A 14881-nucleotide genomic window follows, 5' to 3' on the forward strand; every position below is an offset into this window, starting at 1 on the left:
AGCGGTATTCCTGCAAAGTTTCCGGTCTCAGGTTCCCCTCAAAGGCTGTGCATGGCCCAACCCTTCCCCTCAGACCCGGGAGCTGGGCATCAGCGATGGCTGAGCAGAGCCCCGACTGCCCGGCGCCAGACCGCATGACCTCGCACGGGGTGCCTTACCTTCCTCAGGGGCCGCGGGCTCCAGTTTTCCAGGGTTGGCCGGGAGACTGGAGCATTCAAAGTACTCGGCGTCCTCCTCCACCTCGGCCTTCCCCCCAGTGACACCGTGCTTCTGACTCACCGATGTGGCCAGCTTCTCCTCATCGGTGGCGTGGCCCTCCCTTTGGGCCATATCCCCAATGCAGGAGGCTTCGAGGGGCTCACCATCCTGAAACGTCGACAAGAGGGCTGAGTTACTCAACGTCCACGAGCACTCTACAGCCCAGAGAAAGGCATTGACTCTTGCACGTCACCCAGACCCTACAATTCACCCTTCAATGACTCAGATTTATTTTGTTTCCTTCTCAAAGCAGAACACTTGAAGGGGGAAATGAACGTAGAGAAGGCTGGAGTATCTAGACAACCACACAGATGCAAGCAAGAGGGAATGAAGCCTGTCCCCTCCATTTTATAATTTCATGGCTGCTCCGAATGCTCATCCAAAAATACGAGCTGCTGCAGGAAGATGCTGGAAACCTGGAGCAAAAGACAAGATGCTGGAGGAACTCAGCAGGTCAGGCAGCTTCTGTGGAGGGAAATAAACAGTCAACGCTTTGGGCCGAGACCTGTCATCTATTCACCAACACTGACTCTCCATTTCCTTCCGAAATGCTGCCTACCCTCAGCTTTGCTTCAGCATTTTGTTTTTTTTTGGTTGCTGGAGGCCGAGGCAGAAGGTGTGGAAGCAGAGAGATTGCTGTGAATCTGAGATATCCCCTCTTCTCATTACTACCATCAGGGAAGAGGGGCAGGAGCCTGAAGACCCACACTTCACGCTATAGGAACAGCTTCTTCCCCTCGGCCATTAGATTTCTGAACAATCCATGAACACTACCTCATATTCCTCTTTTGCACTGTTTAACCTTTTATTGCTCATCACATGCCATGCCGGATGATGCGGGCAGGCACGGTCTTTCTGTGATCAAGAATGCTCTTGGCAAATTTTATTACAGTAGTAGTAAAATTGCCATTGTCTTCTTCTGGGCAATGTCTTTATAGGACAGGTGACCCCGACCATTATCAATACACTTCAGAGATTGTCTGGCTGGCGCTGGTGGTCGCATGACCAGGACTTATCCACCCTGCAACCCATTTTTAAAATTATAATTTGATATATGTGTGTTGGTCCGAGGCCAAGTGGATAAGGCGTTGGCCTAGTGATCTGAAGGTCACTAGTTCAAGTTTCAGTGAAGGCAGTGTGTTGTCTCCTTGAGCAAGGCACTTAACCACACATTGCTCTGCGACGTCACCGGTACCAAGCTGTATGGTTCCTAATGCCCTTCCCTTGGACAACATCGGTGGTGTGAAGAGGGGAGACTTGCAGCTTGGGCAACTGCCGGTCTCCCATACAACCCTGCCCAGGCCTGCGCCCTGGAAACCTTCCAAGGCGCAAATCCATGGTCTCTCGAGACTAATGAATGCCTATTCCTCACAAAGCAACAAATTTCATGACTTGCATTAGTGACAATAAACCTGATTCAGATTCCGACGTTTCAGCTTGAGACCCTCCGTCAGAGCTGTACCCTCCCCTCTGTACGCCGTCACCAACCTCTTGCTCTCTGCTTATTTCTGCGTTAATCAAGAACCCTACCACCCTCTGGAGGTTCTAAAAATTCATACTCATCAGAGAGAAAATACATTGCCTCATTTCCACCTCAAGTGGGCACACCGTTAATCTGAAACTGTGAAATACTTTGCAAGTCAGGCAGCATCTGCAGAGGAAGAAACTGTTAAATGTCCCTTCATTCACTCATTTGCCCTCTCTGCAGATATCACCTGAATAGTTCCAGTAGTCTGTTTATGTTTTGTTTCTGTTTGCTTCTCGCAAACAGCAGCAAAAAGAAACTTATTTTCTAGAAACTTCTGCTTGCCAAATTCTTTGAGCCGAATGCAAGCAGCAGGCGCTTTTATCTGCCTGAATAGTCAGGAAGTGGTCTTTTTGTTTGGAGATGGGTCTATGATGAAGATAGGGCTGACCTGATTAGTCTGTGTAGTCCTCAGTGAGGATCAAAAGGAAGGGGGGGGGGGGCGGTGGTATTATGAGCAAAGCACTGACAAAGGCTACCTTTCTTCGTCAGAGGCGACCAAATCAACTTACCTTGAATGATGTTACTCTGCATCAGCCCAGTCACCAGGCGTTCGTTATACAAAAGCAAAACCATGCAGATAGCTGCTTTTAATCACTCAAAGGATGTGGGTGCCTCTGACAAGGCCACTGTTTATTGCTCAGCCCCAGTGGCACCCTAACGGTGGCTCCTTGGACCTCTGCCACTTGTGCTTGCCGAGCTTTTGCAGAGTGCAGTTTAGGATTCTATCAAACAATCTGCTGGAGGAACTCAGAGGGTCCAGCAGCATCTGCGGGGGCGGAAGGAACTGTCAGCATCTCAGGTCAAAACCACGCATCAGCTCTGAGTCCTGATCCAGGGTTCCAACCCGAGATGTTTACTTAGAGATACAGCGTGGACCAGGCCCTTCCGGTCCAACGAACTGCAACACCCAGAAACCCACATATTTAACCCCAGCCTAATCACAGGGCAATTTACAGTGACCCATTAACCTACTGACTGCCACGTCTGTGGGAGGAAACTGGAGCACCGGAGGAAACCCACGCAGTCACAGGGAAAACATACAAACGTCTTCCAGATGGCGTCGGAATTGAACTCTGAACTCTGGCACCCCGAGCAGTGATTGCGTCGCGCTGACCATTACACCACTATGTTGACAAGCCCTTTCTCACCAGATGCTGCCCGACCCGCTGAATCCCTCCAGGGGATTACTTGCTGCTCCAGTCTGCGGCCTCTAAAACCATAAGACATAGGAGCAGAATCGTGGCTTATTTATCACCCCTCTCAACCCCGTAATCCCGCCTTCTCCCCATAATCTTTGACACCCTTACTAATCCAGAACCTATCAACCTCCAGTTTAAAGATACCCAATGACTTGGCCTTCACAACTGTCTGTGGCAATGAATTTCACAGATTCACCACTGGCCAGCTGAAGAAATTCCTCATTTCTTTTCTAAAGGGATGTTCTGAGGCTGCGCCCTTTGCTCTTAGACTCCCCCACTATCGGAAACATCTTCCCCACATTCATCCTAGGCTTTTTTAATATTTGATAGGCTTCACTGAGATTTCCCCCCCCTACCCCCACCCCATTCTTCTAACCTCCAGTGAGTACAGGCCCAGAGCCATCTAAAGCTCCTCAAATGTTAACCGTGTCATTTCTGGGATCATTCTCATGAACTTCCTCTGGACCCTCTCCAATACCAGCACATCCTCTCTCAGTGTCTTTCTAACGAATCAATCACACTGCTGTGGGTCTAAAATCACCTTAACCCTTGCTGTAAAATGGTAGCCAACTTTACCCTTAACCTAAAGTTCCAAGTTCCAAGATCAAAATAAATTTATTATTTAAGCACATACTGCATATGTCACTATATACAACCATGAAATTCAGCTTATTTTGTTAATAACAATCTGTTAGTTCCATGGTCATTATTACTGGGACTATCTTGTTTTAAATTCCAGACTATTATTCAGAATTCAAATTCCTCACAGCCTCAGTGTTGCTGGCCCACCCCTGCACTCTACTTAAAGCAGTGAAATGACGTGCTAAAGAAACGACTCTGACTCTGGATTTAGCCATGGCTTGGTGCCTCATACCGAGAATCGCCAGGTTCTCCGTTCAAGTCCCGGTCCAGACACTTGAGTTATTTGGCCCTCCAGTCAGGTGCTCAGGGAAGTTACCACTGTCAGATCTGCCGTACTCCAGATGAAATATTAGGACGAGGCGCTACCTGAAGTGAATCTAAGAAATACTGTTGCAAAGAGAGAGTGCTACCCTAAGTGGCCTGGCTGATAATTATTCCCCAGTATGCGTCGCTAAGGAATAAACAGCCCATAAGCCTGGCCATGATCATTCTCCAGTTGTTCATACAGCAGAGGCAAAAGTTCACCACGACAGTGGGGTTAACATACTGGGATGGATTAAAGATTGGTTGACGGACAGAAAGCCATGCAGGAGTAAATACGTTGTGCTGGATTGGGAGTCCGTGACCCGGCTCACCACAAGGACCGGAACAAGTCTAAAACATGTAGCTTGCTGACGCCATTAAGCAGGGCAGCATTTGGGCTGTGAGTGAGGGGCTTCAAGGACACAAAGGGGTTAAAAGAAGTGGTGGGGCCATCGGAAGGAATATGGTAGAAAAGGACTGAATATACCGCATTTTTCAATAGTGACAGGCGGAAAGGTGGTGTGTTCAGAGCAACATGGGTGTCCTGTGTGTGCAAGGCAATATGTAGGTAAGCCAGACAATTAGGAAGACAAAGGTCTTATTGGTCCTCATGACATGGCTAAAGATAACTAACTGGAATTGTGAAAGAGCCGAGTGAAAGCACACAATGTGTTCAGGTCTGATCTCCCAGTTTGAAGGAGGACATACTTGTAACACAGGGAGCAGGTTAACCCATTTTTTATTCTCCCCACATATCCGTCAATTCTCCCCGGACTGTGTAACGCGCTAGGCACAATTTACAGCAGCCAATTAACCTACCCACATAATGATGGGATTTGGGTGGAAACCACAATTTTGGGGAGAGAGGGGGGGGGGGAGAAGTGGGAGAGTGAGGGGGGGGGAAGTGGGGAGAGAGGGGGGGAGAAGTGGGGAGAGAGGGGGGAGAAGTGGGGAGAGTGAGGGGGGGAGAAGTGGGGAGAGAGGGGGGAGAAGTGGGGAGAGTGAGGGGGGAGGTGGGGAGAGTGAGGGGGGGAGAAGTGGGGAGAGTGAGGGGGGAGGTGGGGAGAGTGAGGGGGGAGAAGTGGGAGAGTGAGGGGGGGGAAGTGGGGAGAGAGGGGGGGAGAAGTGGGGAGAGAGGGGGGAGAAGTGGGGAGAGTGAGGGGGGGAGAAGTGGGGAGAGAGGGGGGAGAAGTGGGGAGAGTGAGGGGGGAGAAGTGGGGAGAGTGAGGGGGGAGGTGGGGAGAGTGAGGGGGGGAGAAGTGGGGAGAGTGGGGGGGAGAAGTGGGGAGAGAGAGGGGGGAGAAGTGGGGAGAGTGAGGGGGGGAGAAGTGGGGAGAGTGAGGGGGGAGAAGTGGGGAGAGAGGGGGGGGAGAAGTGGGGAGAGAGGGGGGAGAAGTGGGGAGAGGGGGGGAAGTGGGGAGAGTGAGGGGGAGAAGTGGGGAGAGTGAGGGGAAGAGGGAGAGGGAGAGATTACATTTATTTTTCCATGTGCATTGAAAACTCAAAACATACAGTGAAACGTGTCGTTTGCATCAACGACCAACACCTCTTTGGCATGTAGTTGGAAACTGGAGCACTTGGAGGGAACCTACGTGGTCATGGAAAGAACATACAAACTGCTTACAGACAGGCTGGTACTCAATCCCGATCGGTGATCACTTGTACCGTAAAGTGTCATATTAACCGTTACACTAGTGCACCACCCATTGAATCTGGGCTGCCAGAGCTCTACTAAATGTTGCCCAAATCTATCCTGGATCCGCTATAAGGTGGAAGTTTCTATTCGATATGTTTTCTGCAGGGGGTTCAGAGGAGGAAGGTTCTCTGTGTCGCACTTACACTGCTTTCCAGCAGGGGGCAGCTGGAAACCAAGACTGACTGCCGAAACACAAGCGACTCCACGGTACCAGATTAAAACCATAAAGCCATAAGAGCAGAGTTTGGTCTTTCAGTACTTTAAATCTGCTCCACCATTCGATCATGGCTGATTAATTATTCCTTTCAACCCCAGTCTACTGCCTTCTCCCGTGACCTTTGACACCCTTACTAATCAAACTCTGCTTTAAATACACCCAATGACTTGGCCTTCACAACCATCTGTGGCAATGAATTCTACAGATTCACCACACTTCGACTAGAAAAAACCTGTTTGAAACACACATCCTTGTACTCTGAGGCTGTGCCCTCTAGTCCTAGACTCGCTCGCTATAGGAAACATCCTCTCCATGTTCACTCCACCTAGGCCTTTCAATATTCGATAGGTTTCAATGAGATTTCCCCCGCCCCAACCTCCTTGATGTCTTCAACTTCTGATCAGTTCTCCTTCCCCTCCCCTTTCTCTTATTTTCCATCCCATTTCCATACGGGCGCCATGGTAGCGAGGCAGTTAGCACGACCCTATCACAGCTCAGGTGTCAGAGTTCAGAGTTCAATCCCGGTGTCCCCTGTAAGGAGTCTCCTCCCCGGAAATGTGTGGGTTTTCCCTGGGAGATCCAGTTTCCTCCCACAGTCCAAAGACGTACCAGATAGGTTAACTGGTCATTGCAAATTGTCTCATGCTTAGGTTAGGGTTACGTCGGGGTCATGGGGGGGGTGGGGAGGTTGCTTGATGGTTGAGGGGCCGATTCCAGGCTGTATCTCCAACTAAAATAGGAGACACCCTTTGATTGTCCACTCTATGTAAGCCTTTCAATATTTCTTAGGTTTCAGTAAGATTCATTTTTCTAAGATCATCATCATCACCAACTCCATCATCAAGACAGCACTTCACTGGACTCCTAAACGACGGAGGAAATGAAGGAGACCGAAGACAACTTGGCATCGTACCACGGAGGCAGAAATGTGAGGAGCCTGCACCACACCTGGGGCACAACAGAGAAATGCCCAAGCACCTTCATTGGTGCCCTCAATGCCAGTGGCGCAACAGGCAGTAACTAACTCATTCCTCCAAACTTCAGCAAGTCATGGAATGCTCTCTAATTCCCAAGATCATTCTCGGAAACATCCCCCGGACCGCCTCCAATGCCAATGCATCCTTTCTTGGATTCGGGGTGCAAAATGCTGGGCGTCGAGGTGGGGAAGAGAGGTCAAGTTCCTGCGTCGGGGCTGAGTGCGCGGAGGGAAAAGCGCCAGTGACAGAGAGGGGTGAAGCAGAGTTACAGGTGACAGGAGGTACAAGAGACTGCAGGTATGGGAATCAGGAGCAACAATCTAATGGAGGAACTCAGCAGGTCGAGCAGCATCGGTTGGGGGAGATGGTGACAGTTCCTTTTCCTTGTTGAGTTTCTGTAGGTTGGAGGAGCTGCTGGTGAAGGAGGTTGAGGGACAAGGGCTGCACATCCGGAACTTGTAGGGGAAATTGCCAGGGAACGGGAAGGGAGGGTAAGTGATTCACAGAGAGTGGTCTGTGTAGAATGCAGACAAGGGTGGGGGGGGGGGGTAGATGAGGCCACTGGCAGGATCCTACTGGTGCTAGCAGAAACGGCAAAGGATGAAATACTGGATGCAGGAGCCGATTGGGTGAAAGGTGAAGGCCAATCGACATCTGTAGACACTTGACGTCCAGGTAAAGAGGAAGCAGTTGAGATTAGGGATGTACTCTCCCCGCCCCCCATCCCCCACAAGCCAGAGGACAAAGACAGCAGGCATAGGGAAGTGGCACCACCTCCAGTCCACATACCAACTAGGAAACATTAATTCCGAACAACACTGTGAGAGCATCTTTACCACACCCTCAAACTGCAGATTCAGGCTTTGCTGCAATAACTGTTTATCATATTCACACCAGGGCTGTGGGCTTCACAGGCTGAACCAGCATTTATTTTCCCCTCCCTTGTTGCCCGCGAGTTGGCGGTTTTGAGCTGCCTTCTCAAACTGCTGCAGGCCGCCAGGCGCGGGGCTGCCCGCAACGCTGTTGGGAAGGGAGCGCAAGGCACCTCGTGTCCGCCGGGATCAGACAGCTATCTGGAAACTGCGCTTGCTGTGACACGCTTGCCAGGAAAATCCCACCTACAGATCCCGTGCTTCCAGTAAAACATCAACGGAACAGCCACAGCTCAACAAAATACCGCACAATGCATTCAATAACTGGCAGCAAGTTCAAGTCTGTGGCTGCCTTGTATGCACGGAATGGCGTGTAAATTTTCCATGCTGTGTGTGTTGCTCCCTGGGCCCTCAGTCCTTCTCCCAGTCATTCGATAACAAACTTCAGCTGGACTGCCTGACATTCAACAACTTACCCAACACTGATCCTTAGTTGAGTTCCGGAGCATGACAGAACCTGATCGCTTTCCCACATTAGATCCCCTGACAGTTTTGATCTCTAGGTCCAAACCAATTTATGACTATTTGGCCAGGGATTAGGTTCAGATGAAAGCTGTTGGTTTCACAGGAGTCAGGGCTTGTTTGACTAATGATAAGCATTGATGTGAAATACAATACTGTACACAAAACAAAATCAAATCTCCAGTGTTTGGCTTCAAGGTCTCCCAAGGGGTACTCAAGTCACCCCAGTGGAAAACGTCAGAGGGCATTGGGACTTGTCTGCAGCTACAACAGCTCTGACCCTAACTGAAGTCAGAGGATTAGTTGATGGGGGCAAAGGTCACAGGACAATGGCAATACCACTACAGAATCCTAATCCTACTTTGCTGAAACATCATATACCATAAAGGCCACCCACGTGGACAGACAGTTCAGATGAGAGGGGGAACGTTTAAAGAAATGTCCAAGGTAAGTTACTTTTTTTTTTACGGAGTGGTGGATGCTTGGAATGGTTTTCCAGGACTGTTGGTAGAAGCAGATTGATAGCAGTGTTTGGGGCAGGTAGATAGGTACATGCAGCCAATGGGCAGATAGAGACCACATGCAGGCAGTTAAGTTTATTTGATCTGGCATCGTCTTCTGCACAGACATCATGGGCCAAGTGGCCTGTTCCTGTGCTGTATTGTTCGATGTTCTTTTGTGGAAACTCTTGGCGAAGACTCATCCTGGCCCATTCGTGTTGCGCGACTCCAAACCTCTCATCCTCGCTCATCCCGGCCCCTTCAGGTCATTTCCTTCCTCCAAATTTGGCCATCCAAGCTCTCCTCCACTTCAACGTTGTCAAAATCTCCCTCCCTACCAAGATCACTTGCCTGGTCATTTGACAGCTGCCCAAAGCCAATACTCCCAAAAGCAAAGAAAAGGGCAGCGGTTGTAAGAGAACACCAAACCGCACACACCCTCACATTGTCGCTCCTTCTCCGTCAGTAGATCTAAGACTTGGACCTCCCTTCCACACTGCGGTGGTACACCATCAGCTTCTCAAGGACAATTAGAGGATGCAATAAACACTGCCTTTGCCACTGTTATGCTGTCCCCCAACCACCGCCCAAATTGCTGGGTCATTGCTTGTCCCGGTGATACAAATTAAAGGTGTAAGTATGGTTTGTTTAGACATAGGAACAGAATTAGACCATTCAGCCCATCAAGTCTGCTCCACCATTCCATCATGGCTGATCCCGGATCCCATTCAAATCCATACACCTGCCTTCTCGCCATATCCTTTGATGGCCTGACCGATCAGGAAACTATCAACTTCCTCCTTAAATATACCCATGGACTTGGTCTCCACTTCAAGCTATGGCAGAGCATTCCACAGACTCACTACTCTCTCGCTAAAATAAATCGTCCTTAGCTCTGTTCACCCCTCAGTTTTGAGGCTGACACCCCCACCATAGGAAACATCCTCTCCACATCCACCCTATCTAGTCCTTTCAATGTTCAGTAGGTTTCAATGAGATCAGCCCCCCCCCCACCCCCACATTCTTGTAAGTTTGAGTGATTACAGGCACAAAGCTGATAAACGCTCCTCTTATGTTAACCCCTTCATTCCCAGAATTATCCTCCTCTGGACTCTCTGCAATGAAAACTACATCCTTTCTAAGACGAGGGGTCCAAAGCTGTTGACAATACTCCAAGTGCAGCCTGACTAGTGTCTTTTAAAGCCTCAGCATAATATCCTTGCTCGTATATTCTATTCCAGTTGAAATAAATGCCAACATTGCATTTGCCTTCTTTACCATAGACTGGACCTGTAAATTAACCTTCTGAGAGTCTTGCACGAAGATTCCCAGGTCCCTCTGCACCTTGTTTTATTGGTTTGTTTGGTTTTACAAAAGAAAATGTGTGGTCTTACTGTCCACTTGTGTGTCTACCGTCAATCACATTTTCCTTTCCACTACCTATATCCATAGCTTTGAAACCTTCAGCCTCACTATCGTTAACTTTGTTTAACACCCACCTTAAAATCTACCTACTTACCCTCGCTTTGGTGTCTGAACACTTTTCTGAGATTGATACTACATAATGCCGATTACTGGGTCAAGGTTATTGCATTGGAACCTTGAATCACAATATTCAGTAAAGAGGCAGCAAGGATGTAACAGAGATATTGCCCTTTCAAACATGGTCCCTACCTAGTCACAGCACATTGAATCACAACAGGAAGGTGACTGGCTAAATAATTAAGGCACCCACACCAAACGCAAATGCACAAATTAGCAACGTGCTCCATAGAAATACAAAACACCCAAATCCAGGAAACATCCCAGTAAACCTTTTCCATGCCCTTTCCATATCCTTCCTCTGGTGGGGCAGCCAGGACTGCACCCAATGCTCCGTGCAGCCTAACCGAAGTTTTATACAAATGCAAAATGACCTCCTGACTCACACTCAGTGCCTCAACTGAGGAAGTACATATTCCTTACCATCCTAGTTACTTGTATCTTCACTTTCAGGCAACCATGGACAACAGCTACAGAGATGGTATTTGTACATTGAACAAAGGTAGAAGAGAGGATCCTATGGAAAATCCTGGCAATTCCGGACAATGTTTCTGACTCTCCGCATGCCGCCTTGGCTGAAGAGAGCAGCACTTTTAGTAATAGACTAAGACAACTGCGCTGTCCCAAAGAATGTTATAGGAAGTCATTCTTACCCTTGGCCATTAGGTTCTATAATGAGTCAGCCTATATCCGGGGAAGTGATAATCCCCTCCTGCTAGACTGAGGTACCTTATTTTTTATTCTTTTTTACTTCTTCTAATATTTGTGTATCTGTCCACTTGTAATGTGACTGTGACACTGTAATTTCCTTTGGGATCAATAAAGTACCTGTTTATTGTACTTGGCAAGGCAAGGAAGGCGTCCTGGTCATCCACCGCAACCAAGGAAGACCACAGTTGGTGGCGCTTGTTCGTACCACTGGACCCAGACGTCTGAGGTCCAGAGTGGAACTGCCCCACAGCAACCAATGGGTTGTCCACTTTAAAGACAGTTCATAAGACCACAAAATATAAGAGCAGAAGTAGGCCATTTGGCCCATTGAGTCTGCTTTCCCATTCAATCAAGGGCTGATCCAATTCTTCCAGTCATCCCCACTCCCCTGCCTTTGATGCCCTGGCTAATCAAGATCCTATCAATTTCTGCCTTAAATGCACCCAATGACTTGGTCTCCACAGCTGCTCGTGGCAACAAATTCCACAGATTTACCACCCTCTGACTAAAGTGAAGGGTCATCATTTCTTCCCCCATTGATACTGACTGGCTTGCTGAGTCAGCTTTGCTTGTCACTGCCCGCGCAGGTTTCCTGACCTTGTCAGGCATGATTTACAACCACCACCACCTCCACCCTGCGAGCTTCACACGAGAAATGATCTTCACATCCTGGTGTACGTGACAACTAACTGATCGGTAATCGGCAGCGACGGGAATTGAACTCACAATTCCAGGACACTCCGAACTGTAAGAGCATTGCGCTAACCCCCTCGCCACTAATATCTCACGCACTTCTGAACTGCAAGCAGGTTTATTATCACTGACATGCTGCATGTTGTGAAATTTGTTGTTTTGTGCAAGATCTGAAAGTTACAAAACCATACAGTGCAACAGAGGAATAATAGAGTCCACGGACCTTTCAGAAATCCGATAGCAGAGGGGAAGAGACAGGCGGCCACACTGAATGGGCCATGTAGTCCACCTGAGCCGACACGACTATGTAAATTCAAAAAGCAGAGGACCAACTTTGCAGGCACACGGTGCGAGCCGGGTTGCCACGCGTTGGAGCAGCGCCGCGGCGACGTGTGACCGAGGGGTATTTCCTTTATCGCCCATGTCGCAGCGAGGTTAGCTGAACAAAGAAGATTACCTGAGGGCACACATCCAACACCAGAGACTGGTTTTCATATTTCTTCACCCGGCAAGCATTCCTTCGGAGAGAAAAATAAAAGGGAGGGAGAGAGAAAGAGAGAGAGAGAGAAAAATACAGGAGAACAGTCAAATCTCATCGCTCTGTATTACGGGTGCAAGATCTTGTCCGACCTGGGATTTAGGCAACATGCAGGTAAGTAAGCTTGAAGAGGCAAAAAGAACAGGGTGAACTGTTGGCATGGAATGTGAGAGACTATGGACAAAAAGCTAGAACCTCATTGCATGCCAGCACAGTTCCAGCCTCTGATCACTGCAACGTAACATCCCACATCAGTTGGTTCCGTGAATGCAGTCGCACTTTTCCCCGGTACAGAAACTATCCCTCTGTGCTGACTGAGAGAGTTCTGGCCAAGATTTGGTCATACCCTTTCACTAATAGGTTCCCCGAGAACTTCACTCTAAAATTCACCATTTAGCGGATTTCCTGCCTCAGATATTGACATATTCTATGAATAGAGTAGATATGCGGGGAAAAAATGACTTGGCTGTAATATGAGCCAATCTGCCTCAAACTCCCAAATCTCCCACACCTAATTCTACATTTGGGTTTTTGTCTGACATTATCCAAAATATTTAACTCCTCCTGGAGCAGTTTCACTTCAGGAGCTTCATTTCAGGGGAGTGCTGACTTGTTCTACCGGACAAACTGTTAAATCACAACATTAAGGCCCTCAGGGCTCTGTTTTGAAGGAGAGGAGAGGAAATGCACATTGGAGGTTGTGGGCAATACTTAATCATCCACGGCCCTCACAAAGAGGCAGGTTATTGCATTATTGTTTGTGGGAGCTTGCAGAGGAAATTGTAAAGTTCAAAGAAAACTGAAGGTGCTGGAAATCTGAAAAAAAAATGACAAGTGTTGTAAAATCTCAGCAACTCAGGCAGTGCCTGTAGAAAGAGACAATGGCTTGGATCGTGTCACTTTGTCAGAATTGGAAAAGAAAGTGAGGGTGAGGTCACCTTACCAGTATTATGTTTAGTTCTGGTAACTTGCCTGTAGGAAGGATGCCATTGTGGGAAGAAGTGCAGAGAAAGTTTACGAGGATGTTGCAAGGGACTAAGCCAGGTATGGAGGAAGGTTGAACAGGTTGGGACTACCTTCATTATAATGTAGGAGAAAGGGGTGATCCTAAAGAGGTGTATAAAATCTTGAGGGGAATAGACATCATCAATGCACAGTCTTTTTCAAAGAGGGTATAGTTTGAGGGTGAGAAAGAAGAGATTTAATAGGAACCTGAGGGGCAACTTTTTCTCCTAGATGGTGGTCCATGTATGTTACGAGCTGCCAAAAGAAGTGGTAAGGCAGGTATATTAATAACATTGAAAAGATGCTGGGACAGGTAAATGTAGATAAGCAAGAAATGGACCAAACAAGGCCAAATGGGACTAGCTTAGATGGGAATCCTGGTCAGCATTGACTAGCTGGGCCAAAGAGCCTACATCCAATCTATGTCTCTGTGGGATTTTAGTGGGAGGAAAGGTGAGTGAGAGATGTGGAGAACTGGGGATGGTCTCTGAAAGAATGATCTTTGGTCTCCATATTTAAGACAGGATGTGCTGGCATTGGGTTGGATCCAGAGTAGGTTTATGAAAATTGTCCTGGGAATGAAGGGTTAATGTATGAGAAACATTTGATGGCTCTGGGTCTGTACTTTTTGTTTGGAAGAATGAGGAGGACCTCATTGAAACGAACCAAATATTGAAAGGTCTGGATAGATTGGTTGTGGAGAGGACATCTCCTGTTGTGGAGAGGACATCTCCTGTAGTGGAAGAACCTAGGACTAGAGGCTACAGCCTCAGAATAGAAGGACTACGCTTTAGAAGAGAGATGTGGAGGAATTTCTTTAGCCAGAGAGTGGTAAATCTGTGGAATTCAAAGCCACAGGCTGTGGAGGCCAAGTCATTGGGTACATTTAACATAGGTGATATGTCTTGATTTATAAAGGCATCAAAAGTTATGGTGAGAAGGCAGGACACAGGGATTGAGACAGAAAATAAATCAGCCATGATTGAATGGTAGAGCAATATCAATGGGCCAAATGGCCTAATTCTGCTCCTATATCTTACGGTCTTTGTAAATTAATTACTGAGGACAACACATTCAACTGCTAGTCCTGTGTAATGACTATGCAATGTTGGGATCTGCCCAGCACAAGCTGGTAGAATGGGGAGGGAAAATAACAGGAAATAACAAATGCTAGGAAAACTCAACAGGTCAGGCAGCATCTGTGGAGAAGGAAACAGCCAGTGCTTTAGATGAAGAGCCCTTCATCAGAACTGAGAAAGAATTAAATTTGTCAGGGTAGCAGTGAAATGAGGGAGAAACCAAGGGAGTTTCTCTGACAGAGTGAACAAGTGGCAGATGGGATAAGGTGTGACAATTGTGTGACATGTGCCTGGTGTAGCTCTGACACATTTGACCATGTTCAGGAGGGCAGAATGTATACAGACAGGAAAAGGGTAAAACAAAATGCCCTGTAGAAAAGGTGCTGAAAGAACTTGCTATTTGAAAGTCAGTGTAGCTTAAATAGGCAGAGAAAACATCTTCAAGGCAATTGGAGAGCTCAAAGGGATGATATGCCTCAGCAGACTTTTACTTCATTTTCTTTCAACATTACCCTTACAAAGCAAGTTTCCGCTTTATATTTTTAAGTTAAGTAAATGAATCTGAATAGAAGTTTATTTTTAATTAATCATGCCATTAA

The 14881-nt window shown here is 47.7% G+C and overlaps 1 protein-coding gene across 8 annotated transcripts in view; it reads right to left on the reverse strand.

The window, feature by feature from the left end:
- tacc1 (transforming, acidic coiled-coil containing protein 1) overlaps positions 1-14881 on the reverse strand; it is a 218478-nt gene that overhangs the window by 39852 nt on the left and 163745 nt on the right. For all 8 annotated transcript variants that reach the window (XM_059966243.1, XM_059966208.1, XM_059966228.1 and 5 more), the window contains 2 exons: positions 12118-12178; positions 159-366 (listed from right to left, as the gene is read on the reverse strand). In XM_059966243.1, the coding sequence (XP_059822226.1) occupies positions 159-366; positions 12118-12178 (269 nt within the window). The remainder of the gene's footprint in view (positions 1-158; positions 367-12117; positions 12179-14881) is intronic.

The sequence above is a fragment of the Hypanus sabinus genome, chromosome 1 (genome assembly GCF_030144855.1).
Source record: "Hypanus sabinus isolate sHypSab1 chromosome 1, sHypSab1.hap1, whole genome shotgun sequence".
Taxonomy (NCBI): Eukaryota; Metazoa; Chordata; class Chondrichthyes; order Myliobatiformes; family Dasyatidae; genus Hypanus; species Hypanus sabinus.